The 14,254-nt window shown below is 40.5% G+C and overlaps 1 protein-coding gene across 2 annotated transcripts in view; it reads right to left on the bottom strand.

Moving 5' to 3' along the window:
- LOC133613773 (activin receptor type-1-like) overlaps positions 1-14,254 on the bottom strand; it is a 74,729-nt gene that overhangs the window by 13,341 nt on the left and 47,134 nt on the right. For both annotated transcript variants that reach the window (XM_061971550.2, XM_061971551.2), the window contains exons 6-8: positions 9,372-9,577; positions 1,815-1,914; positions 269-415 (exon numbers count right to left, since the gene is read on the bottom strand). In XM_061971550.2, the coding sequence (XP_061827534.1) occupies positions 269-415; positions 1,815-1,914; positions 9,372-9,577 (453 nt within the window). The remainder of the gene's footprint in view (positions 1-268; positions 416-1,814; positions 1,915-9,371; positions 9,578-14,254) is intronic.

The raw sequence follows: 14,254 nt of genomic DNA, 5'->3' as shown, positions 1-14,254 counted from the left end.
TGGAAAAAAATGTGCCTTGCCTCAAAAAAGGTTGAAAAACACTGATCTAAACACAATCAAGCGGTCTTTTCAAAGATAATAACGCTCACTTTAAGTTTGACACTATGAAAACGTTATTTATTGACCAGTATGTTTGTTATGGTAATTGTGGTTTGCAGAGGTAAGTCAGGCTGAGATTTTTGTATTGGTTACCTTACTGAGCAACAAAATATCACAAAAAGTCCTCAGTATGTTTTTAGGCTGGCTTTTCTTGCTATTTTCTACTTACCCAGGATGTTCTCGTGTCGCAGTAGTACCGTGTTGTAGATCTCAGTTTCTCGGAACCAGGACTTCTCGTCTCTGGAGGAGAAGATTTTGACGGCAACACTCTCTCCCTGCCATTGGCCTCGCCACACTTCGCCGTAACGGCCCTTACCTAAATTAAGACACATTCAAAAATGTTGTATTGTAAGTATTGACTTCAGGGTAAAAATTTATGTAAATATACATCAAAAAGGTCAAAGTCAAAAAGAGTTATCATCAAAGCTCATTATGTTGACAATAATTCTAATGGATCTGAATCACTGCACATAAAAAGGGTGAACATTTGGCAAAACACTATAAAAGATATTTATAATGTATATACATGCCTGTACTTTTTTCTGCTCAATGCTAAAACCCCCACTTTAGGGTGTTTAGCCAAATCGCCACAAAATTGAATAGATACCTTGAGGGGACTGCAACCACATCCATCCATTTTCTACCGCTTAGGCTCCAGCAGGAGTGCTGGAGCCTATCCCAGCTGCATTCAGGCGGAAGGCGGGGTACACATGAATTTAGAATATTAGCAAGATTGGACCTGGGGATAGGTTGATTGGCATCCCTAAATTGGCCCTAGTGTGTAAATGTCAGTGTGAATGTTGTTTGTCTATCTGTGTTGGCCCTGCGATGAGGTGGCGACTTGTCCAGGGTGCAGCCCGCCTTCCGCCCGAGTGCAGCTGGGATAGGCTCCAGCACCCACGCCCCCCGGAGAGGGACAAGCGGTAGGAAATGGGTGGATGGATAGTTGAAAAACAGCAGGACAACTAATAGCCCATAAGTCATTGAGCATGTGTCTAATGATCATTCAACTTAGAGGATATCTGTATAAAAAATAAATTAAAAAAACAGAAGGGGCGCAACAAACGTCAATTACAATCACGTTAATAGTTTTAATTTGTGCAGGCTGAGCATAGGCAAAATAGTATAAGAAATATATTGTGTTTTAATGGTACAAGATATGTCGAGAGATGAGTCACGTTCTTATCTAAATTAATATAGTCCTTTGAACCCTGCTGAGCCATGCTATTGTGTTTACTGTCAGACATTCACAAGTGCACAAGAGACCACATACTCCGGGGAGTCCTATTTCTACAACGGTTGCAGATGATTTGTGGCTCCTTTTCACCACATTTGCTCCAATACTGGCCTGTTTTGCAACTCAAATATCTTTTTCGCGCCAACAGTTAACACCGCTGACCTTCGTGTGATGGCTATGTTTGTGAAGGGTTCATATACTGCGTTATAAAAGAAGGTAACATAGAAAGTAAAGTAAAGTTTTATCAGACACCAAGCTGAGATCTTAACTTTTGGAGAAAAGTAAACAGCAATTAGTGTATGTACCGCAGTGCTGTAAGGGAAAATGCATATTCAGTATTGATTTTTCAACACTTGTGAGATTATTTGTGTCAGCCCCCAACTGTGCTGACACAAAGGTCTCATTAAAATGAATGAGCCGCATATTCTTACACAGGGCTAATGTCAATAACAAAACCGGGCTTCAAGTGGACACTCACCCACGCACTCGTTGAGAGTGATTTGTCGAGCAACAGTCCTCTGAACAAGGAATGGGAGTCCGGAGCCACTTCCTGAGGTGCAGGAATGATCCAGCAAATCCTAAGAAAAACAAAGCATTTCACGTCAAGGGGTTAAGTTGGAAGCATGTTAGAAGCAAGCAAGTATTGTGTTTGGAGACAGAACACCCGCTACAGTCTAAACAACATGAATGCACTCCAAGTATTGTTGCTTCTTCAGAATATATACTAGTCCTAGGGACAAACCCCAAAACAGGCACAATTCTGTTAACCGTTTTTTTTAAACTCAACGACAAAACATGCAATACTCAGTGCCAACACTGGATGGCAGTGCTGAGTCGACAGCCAAGAAAAACCAAAACCAGTGAAGTGGGAAGGGGAGGACAAACACAACATGGAAGGGTGACGCCTCATATAAACAGATTTATTATGGATGAGGTGTCTGACAGTCAACAGGAATTGTCAGGGGGAGAAGTTTATGGCCTATAAATGATAATTGTTTGTTGTGAGTGAAATGGGTTTTGAAATGTTGCCCATTTACAAGACTGTGAATCAACATGCAAACATATCAGCCATGGAGCTGACAAATAATGAGTAAACAAAGATACTATATTTCCATATGTAGGGGTCGAGAGTGTTTGATTACCCAACTGCAGAGAGTAGCAGACATTCATGAGAGGTAAGGCGGAAACATCTAAAAGCCTCAACTTGCTGGCTATGACATACTTCTGAAATAAGATGATTGTATTAAATCAGACTACTTGTTACATCTGTCCCACAGCATGTAAAGCTTTTGTTTAACACAGCCAAAAATGGTTTTATGATTCTTAAATAAACATTTTGTGGCTCCAGATTGGGACGATTCAGGGCCAAACATTTTGAAGTCAAATAGTTGAGCCAGAATGAACAGTTTCACTGCATCATACTGTTTAAAGACAAAAATGCTCTCATTGGTTAAAGTGTACTGTATTAAATATCAGTAAGATCATGTGGGTGTGTGTGGTTTAAACTTAGGAAAGCGAAATATACAAAGTATGCTTACAAAATGGACGTCAGAGTTTATTTTGTAAAGGCTCACTGCTCTTTGAGATTACAGAGTACGCCGGCCAGTGAATGTGCTGGCCTGTGCGACCGTGCGACTCCACCTAAACTCTGGATCCGTTTAAGTGAAACCTCAAAACATAAACTCCACTGTGCAGAAGCTCACAATCTGGCAAGTGAAGACATTCCAAACACAGACAGAAAAAATGACCCTGAGAAGCAAAACAAGCTCTCGGCCTGACTTTAAAAAGGGCCTTTTGTGAAAGACTAACATGAAAAAAGAGTCACTCTGAAATCTGAACAAAAAATACACAAACACAAGACAGCCAAGTCTGCTATTCCATTTCCAAACGCTGCAAAATATGTTGCTATTGTAGATAATTGAATTTAGGGCTTACAATTGCTGCTTTCTGATTAAATATGTAATGATACATGAGCAAATATAAAAACAACATATTCTTAATTTGCTTTCTCAGGGACAAAATAGGAGAAAAATGCAATCACAGCAAATTACGACAATAACAAAGAAATGCCCTACTGTAGAGGACCTCACTGTATCCCACTAGGCATCCTCCGACAGTTTATTACAAACCCCGTTTCCATATGAGTTGGGAAATTGTGTTAGATGTAAATATAAACGGAATACAATGATTTGCCAATCATTTTCAACCCGTATTCAGTTGAATATGCTACAAAGACAACATATTTGATGTTCAAACTGATAAACATTTTTTTTGTGCAAATATCATTAACTTTAGAATTTGATGCCAGCAACACGTGACAAAGAAGTTGGGAAAGGTGGCAATAAATATTGATAAAGTTGAGGAATGCTCATCAAACACTTATTTGGAACATCCCACAGGTGTGCAGGCTAATTGGGGACAGGTGGGTGCCATGATTGGGTATAAAAACAGCTTCCCAAAAAATGCTCAGTCTTTCACAAGAAAGGATTGGACGAGGTACACCCCTTTGTCCACAACTGCGTGAGCAAATAGTCAAACAGTTTAAGAACAACGTTTCTCAAAGTGCAATTGCAAGAAATTTAGTGATTTCAACATTTACGGCCCATAATATCATCAAAAGGTTCAGAGAATCTGGAGAAATCACTCCACATAAGCGGCATGGCCAGAAACCAACATTGAATGACCGTGACCTTTGATCCCTAATACGGCACTGTATCAAAAACCGACATCAATCTCTAAAGGATATCACCACATGGGCTCAGGAACACTTCAGAAAACCACTGTCACTAAATACAGTTCGTCGCTGCATCTGTAAGTGCAAGTTAAAGCTCTACTATGCAAAGCATAAGCCATTTATCAACAACATCCAGAAACGCCGCCGGCTTCTCTGGGCCCGAGGTCATCTAAGATGGACTCATGCAAAGTGGAAAAGTGTTCTGTGGTCTGACGAGTCCACATTTCAAATTGTTTTTGGAAATATTTAACATCGTGTCATCCGAACCATCCAGACTGTTATCGACGCAAAGTTCAAAAGCCAGCATCTGTGATGGTATGGGGGTGCATTAGTGCCCAAGGCATGGGTAACTTACACATCTGTGAAGGCACCATTAATGCTGACAGGTACATACAGATTTTGGAACAACATATGCTGCCGTCTAAACGCCGTCTTTTTCATGGACGCCCCTGCTTATTTGAGCAAGACAATGCCAAGCCACATTCAGCACGTGTTACAACAGCGTGGCTTCGTAAAAAAAGAGTGCGGGTACTTTCTTGGCCCGCCTGCAGTCCAGACCTGTCTCCCATCAAAATGTGTGGCGCATTAGGAAGCGTAAAATACGACAGCTGAGACCCCGGACCGTTGAACGACTGAAGCTCTACATAAAACAAGAATGGGAAAGAATTCCTCTTTCAAAGCTTCAACAATTAGGTTCCTCAGTTCCCAATCGTTTTTTGAGTGTTGTTAAAAGAAAAGGTGATGAAACACAGTAGCATGCCCTTTCCCAACTACTTTGGCACGTGTTGCAGCCATGAAATTCTAAGTTAATTATTTGCAAAAAAAATAAAGTTTATGAGTTTCAACATCAAATATCTTGTCTTTGTAGTGCATTTAATTGAATATGGGTTGAAAGGGATTTGCAAATCATTGTATTCTGTTTATATTTACATCTAACACAATTTCCCCAACTCATATGGAAACGGGGTTTGTATACTGTCTGTTAAATTCTATAGAAATGCTTGTCAACAAAACACACACAATGCATACAGTATAGAAGCTGTTATTTGTAGGGATTTAACAGACTGCTTCATCTGTGTTTGTGTCTGTTTTTTTTAAATGTAGACATGTGTCTCCTAAAAGGAAAAAAAACATTTCCGAAAGAGCTATAGCGCAATGTCTCACAAGTCGTTTCACTCAATAATTTATTGGGTCGGCGTGGCGCAGTGGAAGAGTGGCCGTGCGCGACCCGAGGGTCCCTGGTTCAATCCCCACCTAGTACCAACCTCGTCATGTCCGTTGTGTCCTGAGCAAGACACTTCACCCTTGCTCCTGATGGGTGCTGGTAGCGCCTTGCATGGCAGCTCCCTCCATCAGTGTGTGAATGTGTGTGTGAATGGGTAAATGTGGAAGTAGTGGCAAAGCGCTTTGAGTACCTTGAAGGTAGAAAAGCGCTATACAAGTACAACCCATTTATCATTTATTTATTTAAGTACAGTACAGTTAAATACAATTTCGAATACTTTGTAATAGGGATGGGAATTGTTAGGATTTTTCCGGTTCTTACTCCACTTTCGATTCTGCTCAACGATTTGGTTCCCTAACAGTTCTCTCATCAATTCTTACTTAGGGAAAAAAAGAGAACAAAAAGGTGGATTAGCATCATTGTTGTTTAGTTTAGAGGTAACATGACCCTACAAAGCCAACAGTGAGATTTTAAGAGGCACATAGTGCATAGAAAATAAAATACTTCGGAAAATAAATATATGAAATCAATAGTCTTCCGTAGAGTTTAACAAAATACATATATATGTGAAAATTATGCAAGAATGTAACATTTAGTAACATTTTCAAAACTTTTAATAATCTTTTGTCATCTCCCGAGAAAGTATACTGGTGAAACTCAAACTATTAGAATGGTTTGTTTAGATTTACGAGGTGAAATTATCATCATTATCATTGTACATAACATGCAACTCAAGATATTTCACACCATTTGTTGATATCATGTTGATGATGATGGCCAACAGCTTATGAAAACCTTAAATTGAAAATCTCAGAAAATGTGGAGTCTACAAAAACTGTGCTGATCACTTTGCATTAGTTAATATTACATATTAGTTTCACATTTGAAGTTGAATTGCTGACATTATCTGACTTTTACGCGATATTCTAATTTTAGTTTCACCTGTAAAGACATGCAACTTTTCTCTGACCACAATTGAACAGTCACCTCTTGAAAATCAGGAGCACTGTGGCAAATTGCTTCAAGCTTTTGACCACAAACTTAGCCACTGCTCGCCTATCTTGTGTGTACTCTTCCCTGTCGCGGTGAAAGTAGAAGCCTGAGCCGGGTGGTAGGCGTGAACTGGAGCTAGTAATTACTCCCCGCCTCGGAGCCAGTCAAAATCTGTCTCTCGTCTTGCTCATCTAATTGAGAAGGCATTCATTTTAATTTAACAAAGAATAGCATTAACATGAGAGGCGGTGTTAATTAGTACCTGTTGTATTCACGGCAGATGACATGCTCTCACTACTGCTGCTGGTATGAGATTGGCTCAGTTCAAAAATGTGACTTTCATTTATAGTTATTGCATGCTGTATGTACAAATGTTTCAGCACAATGCTCGTATGTCCTCCTCTTGTTGAAATAGCAATCTTGCAATTATTTCAAGTAGCTCTGTTGCTATCTTTTCTTGTAAAATGTAATTTTAGAGCGTCATTCCTATCCGTGGTATCGTTAAGAGAATCGTTTAAAAAATTGGCAAGCAATTCCAAGGAATGGATACACTGGGAACCGGTTCTGAACAAAAAACATTTTTTTCCAATTCCTATCCCTACTGTGTTATGCCTGTAATTGTTATTTAAAAGTGAATTTAAAAAGCATTCGATAACTGTGAGAAGTATTTACAAGGTCAAGAGTATCAAAAACAGGCAATTGGTTGGGGGTCTTGAACACAACCCTCTCGACTGGCAGGGCTTTACAGTAGTTAGTGTACAGCATGTAAAGCAATATAGAGTTTAGGGTTGTCTTAGAACAGGGGTGTCAAACTCATTTTAGCTCAGGGGCCGCATGGAAGAAAATCTATTACTACGTGGGCTGGACGGGAAAAATCATGGCATAATACAACTTCAGATTGTATTCTTTGTTTTACTTTGGCCCAATATAGAAGAAGCACATTCTGAAAATGTAAATATCACACATTATCCTCTTGACAAAACACTTCAAGTTAGTTGAAAATTCTGAGGAAAAAAATTGTGCAGTTACAAAAACACAATGAATTTACACATACCGTATTTTCCGCACTATAAGGCGCACCTAAAAACCACAAATTTTCTCAAAAGCTGACAGTGCGCCTTATAACCCGGTGCGCTTTATATATGGATTAATATTAAGATTCATTTTCATAAAGTTTAGGTCTCGCAACTACGGTAAACAGCCGCCATCTTTTTTCCCCGTAGAAGAGGAAGTGCTTCTTCTTCTACGCAAGCAACCGCCAAGGTAAGCACCCGCCCCCATAGAACAGGAAGCGCTTCTTCTTCTACTGTAAGCAACCACCCGCCCGCGTAGAAGCAGAAGAAGCGCGCGGATATTACCGTACGTTTCATTTCCTTTGTGTGTTTACATCTGTAAAGACCACAAAATGGCTCCTACTAAGCGACAGGGATCCGGTTCATGAAAAGACGCAATCTCTCCATCCGCACACAGACTACTATTTCACAGCAACTGCCTAAAGACTTTCAAGAAAAGCTGGCTACTTTCCGTGCATATTGTAAAAACAAGAAAGCTGAAAAAAAGATCCGGCCAGAGAACATTATCAACATGGACGAGGTTCCACTGACTTTTGATATTCCTGTGAACCGCACTGTGGATACAACGGGAGCACGTACGGTGAATATTCGCACCACAGGGAATGAGAAGTCATCCTTCACTGTGGTTCTAGCTTGCCATGCTAATGGCCAGAAACTTCCACCCATGGTGATATTCAAAAGGAAGACCTTGCCAAAAGAGACCTTTCCAGCCAACGTCATCATAAAAGCTAACTCGAAGGGATGGATGAAGAAAAGATGAGCGAGTGGTTAAGGTAAGTTTACGCGAAGAGGCCGGGTGGCTTTTTTCACGCAGCTTCGTCCATGTTGATATACGACTCCGTGCGCGCCCACATCACGCTGGTTCTTAATATATTATTAAAGTTTGACTGACCTATCTGACTGTTTTTTTGACATTCCTTTAGCGCAGTTAGATGCGGCTTATAACACGGGGCGTCTTATAGGTGGACAAAGTTTTGAAATATGCCGTTCATTGAAGGCGCGGCTTATAACCCAGGGCGCCTTATGGTGCGGAAAATACGGTAATCTCAGTGTATCTACAAAGCAATTCAACTTTAAGTCACAGCCCATCTAGGATAGAACAAAAACTAAATAAAGCATAAATAAAAACTACCTCATTTGTCATTTCCACTGTTCAATTTCTTCAATTTGCAAAGAAGACAATAATTTTCACAGAACTATATCAATGTGCAGTGTCTTATGCAGCATTTTAAGTCTTTATCTTACTCCTGTTTGTTTTACGTTGGGTTGAGGGGGAAGAGTCGCAGCCCCGCTTTACCGTGTACGTATAATCCATTTTCCTTGCATACTAGAAATGCTATTGCGACACCCAGTGGACACATTTAGAACAGCAATTTCTTTAGTTTAAAAATGCAGCTCAATTTTACACTTGGCAGACTCATCTCGCGGGCCGGATTGAACCTGTTCGCGGGCCCGGGCCGCATGTTTGACATCCTTGTCTTAGAAACCTGATCCTGCCCACGGGCCGCATGTTTGACATCACTGTCTTAGAACATTCGACAATTCGATTCTTCAGAGAAGTCTGATTCGACTATTAACCTCTATTTAACTCTCCCCCTTGGCAGTTGAGCAAGAGGATGCAGCAGATGTTATTGTAGCATCCCAACAGAGTCTGCCGCTCTTTTTAAACTTTATTGCCGACCTCAACACACCAATAGCAGTCCTGAGCTCTAACATTTTACATAAACTCGCACATAAGCTTCTCACTGCTAGAAAGGAACCAAAACTGTCATTGTTTTTCCCCCCCAGATAAAGCAGTATTCAGTAGTGTTACAAACGCAACGTAATGCAAATGTTCCTAGTTTATAGGGATGCTTCGATCAGGGATTTATGCTGCCAATTCTGATACCGGTCATCCGTTATTGAGATGGTGAACTTTCCGACGAAGTAAAGAGCCAAAACACACCTCTTGGATGACTAACTGACAAAAAAGGGCTAAAAAAGAAGGTATGAACAGCCTCTGACTCTCACCGCCAATGTGCTCTCTCCAACGTTGGATGCAATAAGACCGTCAATGGTTCCGTATTCAGCATCCCGAGAGGTGAGTCTCTCCATCTGGTTGTGATGGATGCGTCTGAACACCAGGATGGCGATAGCCGAGAGGACAACAAGGACAAGTATGGGCGCCACGATGACAACAGCTAGCATAGTCACACTGTAGTTGGAGAGCTCGTCGGCTGTAAGGGGGAACAAGTACATGACAAGATATGTTGTTGTTTGAGTTTATTTCAAACATGCATACAGTTACAATATGATAAACATTTCCATTTTCTCATTACAACATGATCAAAAAGGGGTAGGAAGAAGTAAAAGCTTATTAAATCCTACATAGTTCCACTTCATAGCAATCACTAACACATTTGTTCACTTCCTGTTCTCAATTTCTAACAAAATTTAGATAAAAAAATACTACGGTTCTGATAAATAAATAGTTAAGTCAGTTATGATTCACATAATGAGATGACTACAATTATCTGCTGTTTTTTTCAGTAATACGGATCCCACTGGGTCTAAAATTAGTGGTTAGGGGCATGGTTAAGAGGGGAGGAGTATATTTACAGCTAGAATTCACCAAGTCAAGTATTTCATATATATATATATATATATATATATATATATATATACATACACATATATATAAGAAATACTTGACTTTCAGTGAATTCTAGCTATATATATATATATATTTATTTTATTATATATATATATATATATATATATATATATATGTATATATAAATAAAAGAAATACTTGAATTTCAGTGTTCATTTATTTACACATATACACGCACATAACACTCATCTACTCATTGTTGAGTTAAGGGTTGAATTGTCCATCCTTGTTCTATTCTCTGTCACTATTTTTCTAACCATGCTGAACACCCTCTCTGATGATGCATTGATGTGTGGCACGCACAAAAGTGCTTTCATCAAATGCATTAGAGACTGGAATCTTCCATCTCTCCCTAGCATGGCCCAAAACCGGTCAATCTTTGCTTCCTGAGGAAGATCTTCAGTGCCAAGCACTTGGTAGTCCACTACTTCTTCCCGGAGGCTATCCAGGTCCAATCGCAGCTGTGGCTTGGAACTTACAAGCTGTTATGAGAGTAGCGTATGTATGCGTGTGTCCCTTTAATAGGTGAGCATGTGAGGTGAGTGACGTCAGTGAGTGTGTGTGTGAGAGAAGAGAGGGAGCGGTAGCGTCTGTGCGGGCGGCACTAGTTTGTTTTGTGTTGGATTGGCTATGTGCAAGCAATCAATAAAGCAAGATTTGCAACTAATCGCCGGACTCAGGCAGGAAAGATGCAACAAAGCGTATTTCTTCATCTTACTCGTCGTCGGCGTCGCCATGGCTGTATCTTCCTCGTTCTTCTGCTTCGTCTCCTTGATGTGTGCGCAGTTGTGCACTGCACTCTCTAAAAGCCGTATATGTTATTGATGTTATAGATGGCAGTATTGTCCTGTTTAAGAGTGTCACAACATTGCTGTTTACGGCAGACGAACTGCTTTACGGTAGACAAAAAACGTGACTGCTGCTGTTGTGTGTTGTTACCCCGCTGGGAGGACGTTAATGAAACTGCCTAACAATAAACCCACATAAGAAACCAAGAACTCGTCCTCAATCATTCTACAGTTATAATGTGATTGGGCAGGGACACTGTTTTTATCGTGGGAAAGCGGACTCAGGTCCGCATGGAGCTGGAGGGGGCGTGGCCTCCAGCTCCGCCTGAATTTCGGGAGATTTTCGGGAGAAAATTTGTCCCAGGAGGTTTTCGGGAGAGGCGCTGATTTTCGGGAGTCTCCCGGAAAATCCGGGAGGGTTGGCAAGTATGTGATATATGCAAGAAAGAAAAGTGCTTTTGTGCTCCCTCTGTGTGCCACCACACATGTGAAAGTTCCACTATATACACAAGTCTGCAGCATTCTTTCTGGGGAAAACCACTAAAGGGTTAGGAGTGCTTGCAGAACACAGCTACTCACACAACTGATCTCCACAGTAAGGAGAACTGACCACCATTCACTTTCCAAACATTAAACGGGAAAGGCCACTCAGCTCTGCCTTCATGACAGACGAAGATGCCATTCCCCCAACTTACATAATCAAAACCTCGCCAAATTTACACACACAACCAAGCCTAAAAAAATGCTAACTCGAATACATAAATCACGGCCTTAAAATGATCAGACAACTAATGAATTAACAGAATATGACAGAGCTAATTTAATGCACCGTAGGAGGAAAACAGCAGGACACAACTGCCCTGCGTTTAGTTGTCTGGCTCGCCCACAATCCCAGGTGGTTTCAACCCTTCAAGCTAATGTCAGACAGCTCTGACAGCATCTGAGAGGAGTAGACCATGACTAAGTAATATTCAAGACCCCCTTGAGTTGCTCACAGTGTGCTTCATTTCTGTTCTAGACTGTGACGACAGTGAGACCCTGCAGAGAGATGTGGAATTTATGCGAACTTGACTCACACACACATTACTACAACATTATACTGGATTTACATATAAACAACATCATAGCCCATTTCCAGCATGTACACCATTTTCTGTTACAAAGGGTGCCAAAAAAACAGTGAAATGGAGGCGTCAAATGCACTTTAAGTAAAACAATTTGAAAACTCAACAAACATTTCAGACAAAATAAGCATCATGGCCTACTTTTAACCTATTCATCACATGTTTTACAATGATGAATTTCTTTTCAGACGTGTTTAACATGAATTATGCTGGAAAAAAGAGATGTCGCCAAAATGAGCATTGCCATTAAAGTTAAGACAAAACTAAATTTGTTTTACCTCTTAATATTAACAATGTTGTTACACTATGTCTGGGGTTAGCAACCCGCGGCTCTTTGGCCCCGCCCAAGTGGCTCCCTGTACCTCTTTCAGAGATGTGTGAAAATTGAAAAAGATTAAGAAAAAAAAATATTTTTTGTTTTAATATATTTTCTGCAGGAGAACAAACATGACACAAACCTTCCTAATTGACAGAAATCCCACTGTTTGTATTATACATGCTTCACCGATGAGAGTATTTGGCAAGCATCGTTTTGTCCTACTAATTACAGCGATCCGTGAACTCATCGTAGTTTGTTTACATGTACAACTTTCTCCGGCGCTGCCACAGAAAGACGTGTTTTATGCCATTCTTTCTTTGTCTCATTTTGTCTACCAATGTTTTATGCTGTGCGTGAATGCAAAAAGGTGAGCTTTGTTGATTTTATTGATTTGCTGGAGTGCTTATCAGGCATATTTGGTCAATCCATGACTGCAAACTAATCGATGCTAACATGCTATTTAGGCTGGCTGTATGTACATATTGTATCATTATGCCTTGCTTGTAAGTACAAACCCCGTTTCCATATGAGTTGGGAAATTGTGTTAGATGTAAATATAAACGGAATACAATGATTTGCAAATCATTTTCAACCCATATTCAGTTGAATATGCTACAAAGACAACATATTTGATGTTCAAACTGATAAACTTTTTTGTTTTTTGCAAATAATCATTAACTTTAGAATTTGATGCCAGCAACACGTGACAAAGAAGTTGGGAAAGGTGGCAATAAATACTGATAAAGTTGAGGAATGCTCATCAAACACTTATTTGGAACACCCCACAGGTGAACAGGCAAATTGGGAACAGGTGGGTGCCATGATTGGGTATAAAAGTAGATTCCATGAAAGGCTCAGTCATTCACAAACAAGGATGGGGCGAGGGTCACTACTTTGTCAACAAATGCGTGAGCAAATTGTTGAACAGTTTAAGAAAAACCTTTCTCAACCAGCTATTGCAAGAAATTTAGGGATTTCACCATCTACGGTCCGTAATATCATCAAAGGGTTCAGAGAATCTGGAGAAATCACTGCACGTAAGCAGCTAAGCCTGTGACCTTCGATTTCTCAGGCTGTACTGCATCAACAAGCGACATCAGTGTGTAAAAGATATCACCACAAGGGCTCAGGAACACTTCAGAAACCCACTGTCAGTAACTACAGTTGGTCGCTACATCTGTAAGTGCAAGTTAAAACTCTCCTATGCAAGGCGAAAACCGTTTACCAACAACACCCAGAAACGCCGTCGGCTTCGCTGGGCCTGAGCTCATCTAAGATGGACTGATACAAAGTGGAAAAGTGTTCTGTGGTCTGACGAGTCCACATTTCAAATTGTTTTTGGAAACTGTGGACGTCGTGTCCTCCGGACCAAAGAGGAAAAGTACCATCCGGATTGTTTTGGACGCAAAGTTGAAAAGCCAGCATCTGTGATGACATGGGTAACTTACACATCTGTGAAGGCACCATTAATGCTGAAAGGTACATACAGGTTTTGGAGCAACATATGTTGCCATCCAAGCAACGTTACCATGGACGCCCCTGCTTATTTCAGCAAGACAATGCCAAGCCACGTGTTACATCAACGTGGCTTCATAGTAAAAGAGTGCGGGTACTAGACTGGCCTGCCTGTAGTCCAGACCTGTCTCCCATTGAAAATGTGTGGCGCATTATGAAGCCTAAAATACCACAACGGAGACCCCCGGACTGTTGAACAACTTAAGCTGTACATCAAGCAAGAATGGGAAAGAATTCCACCTGAGAAGCTTAAAAAATGTGTCTCCTCAGTTCCCAAACGTTTACTGAGTGTTGTTAAAAGGAAAGGCCATGTAACACAGTGGTGAACATGCTCTTTCCCAACTACTTTGGCACGTGTTGCAGCCATGAAATTCTAAGTTAATTATCATTTGCAAAAAAAAAATAAAGTTTGAACATCAAATATCTTGTCTTTGTAGTGCATTCAACTGAATATGGGTTGAAAAGGATTTGCAAATCATTGTATTCTGTTCATA

The sequence above is a fragment of the Nerophis lumbriciformis genome, linkage group LG13, assembly GCF_033978685.3.
Source record: "Nerophis lumbriciformis linkage group LG13, RoL_Nlum_v2.1, whole genome shotgun sequence".
In the NCBI taxonomy this organism is placed as follows: domain Eukaryota; kingdom Metazoa; phylum Chordata; class Actinopteri; order Syngnathiformes; family Syngnathidae; genus Nerophis; species Nerophis lumbriciformis.
The sequence above is the reverse complement of the archived record's forward strand: the minus strand, read 5'-3'. Positions and strand labels throughout refer to the sequence as shown.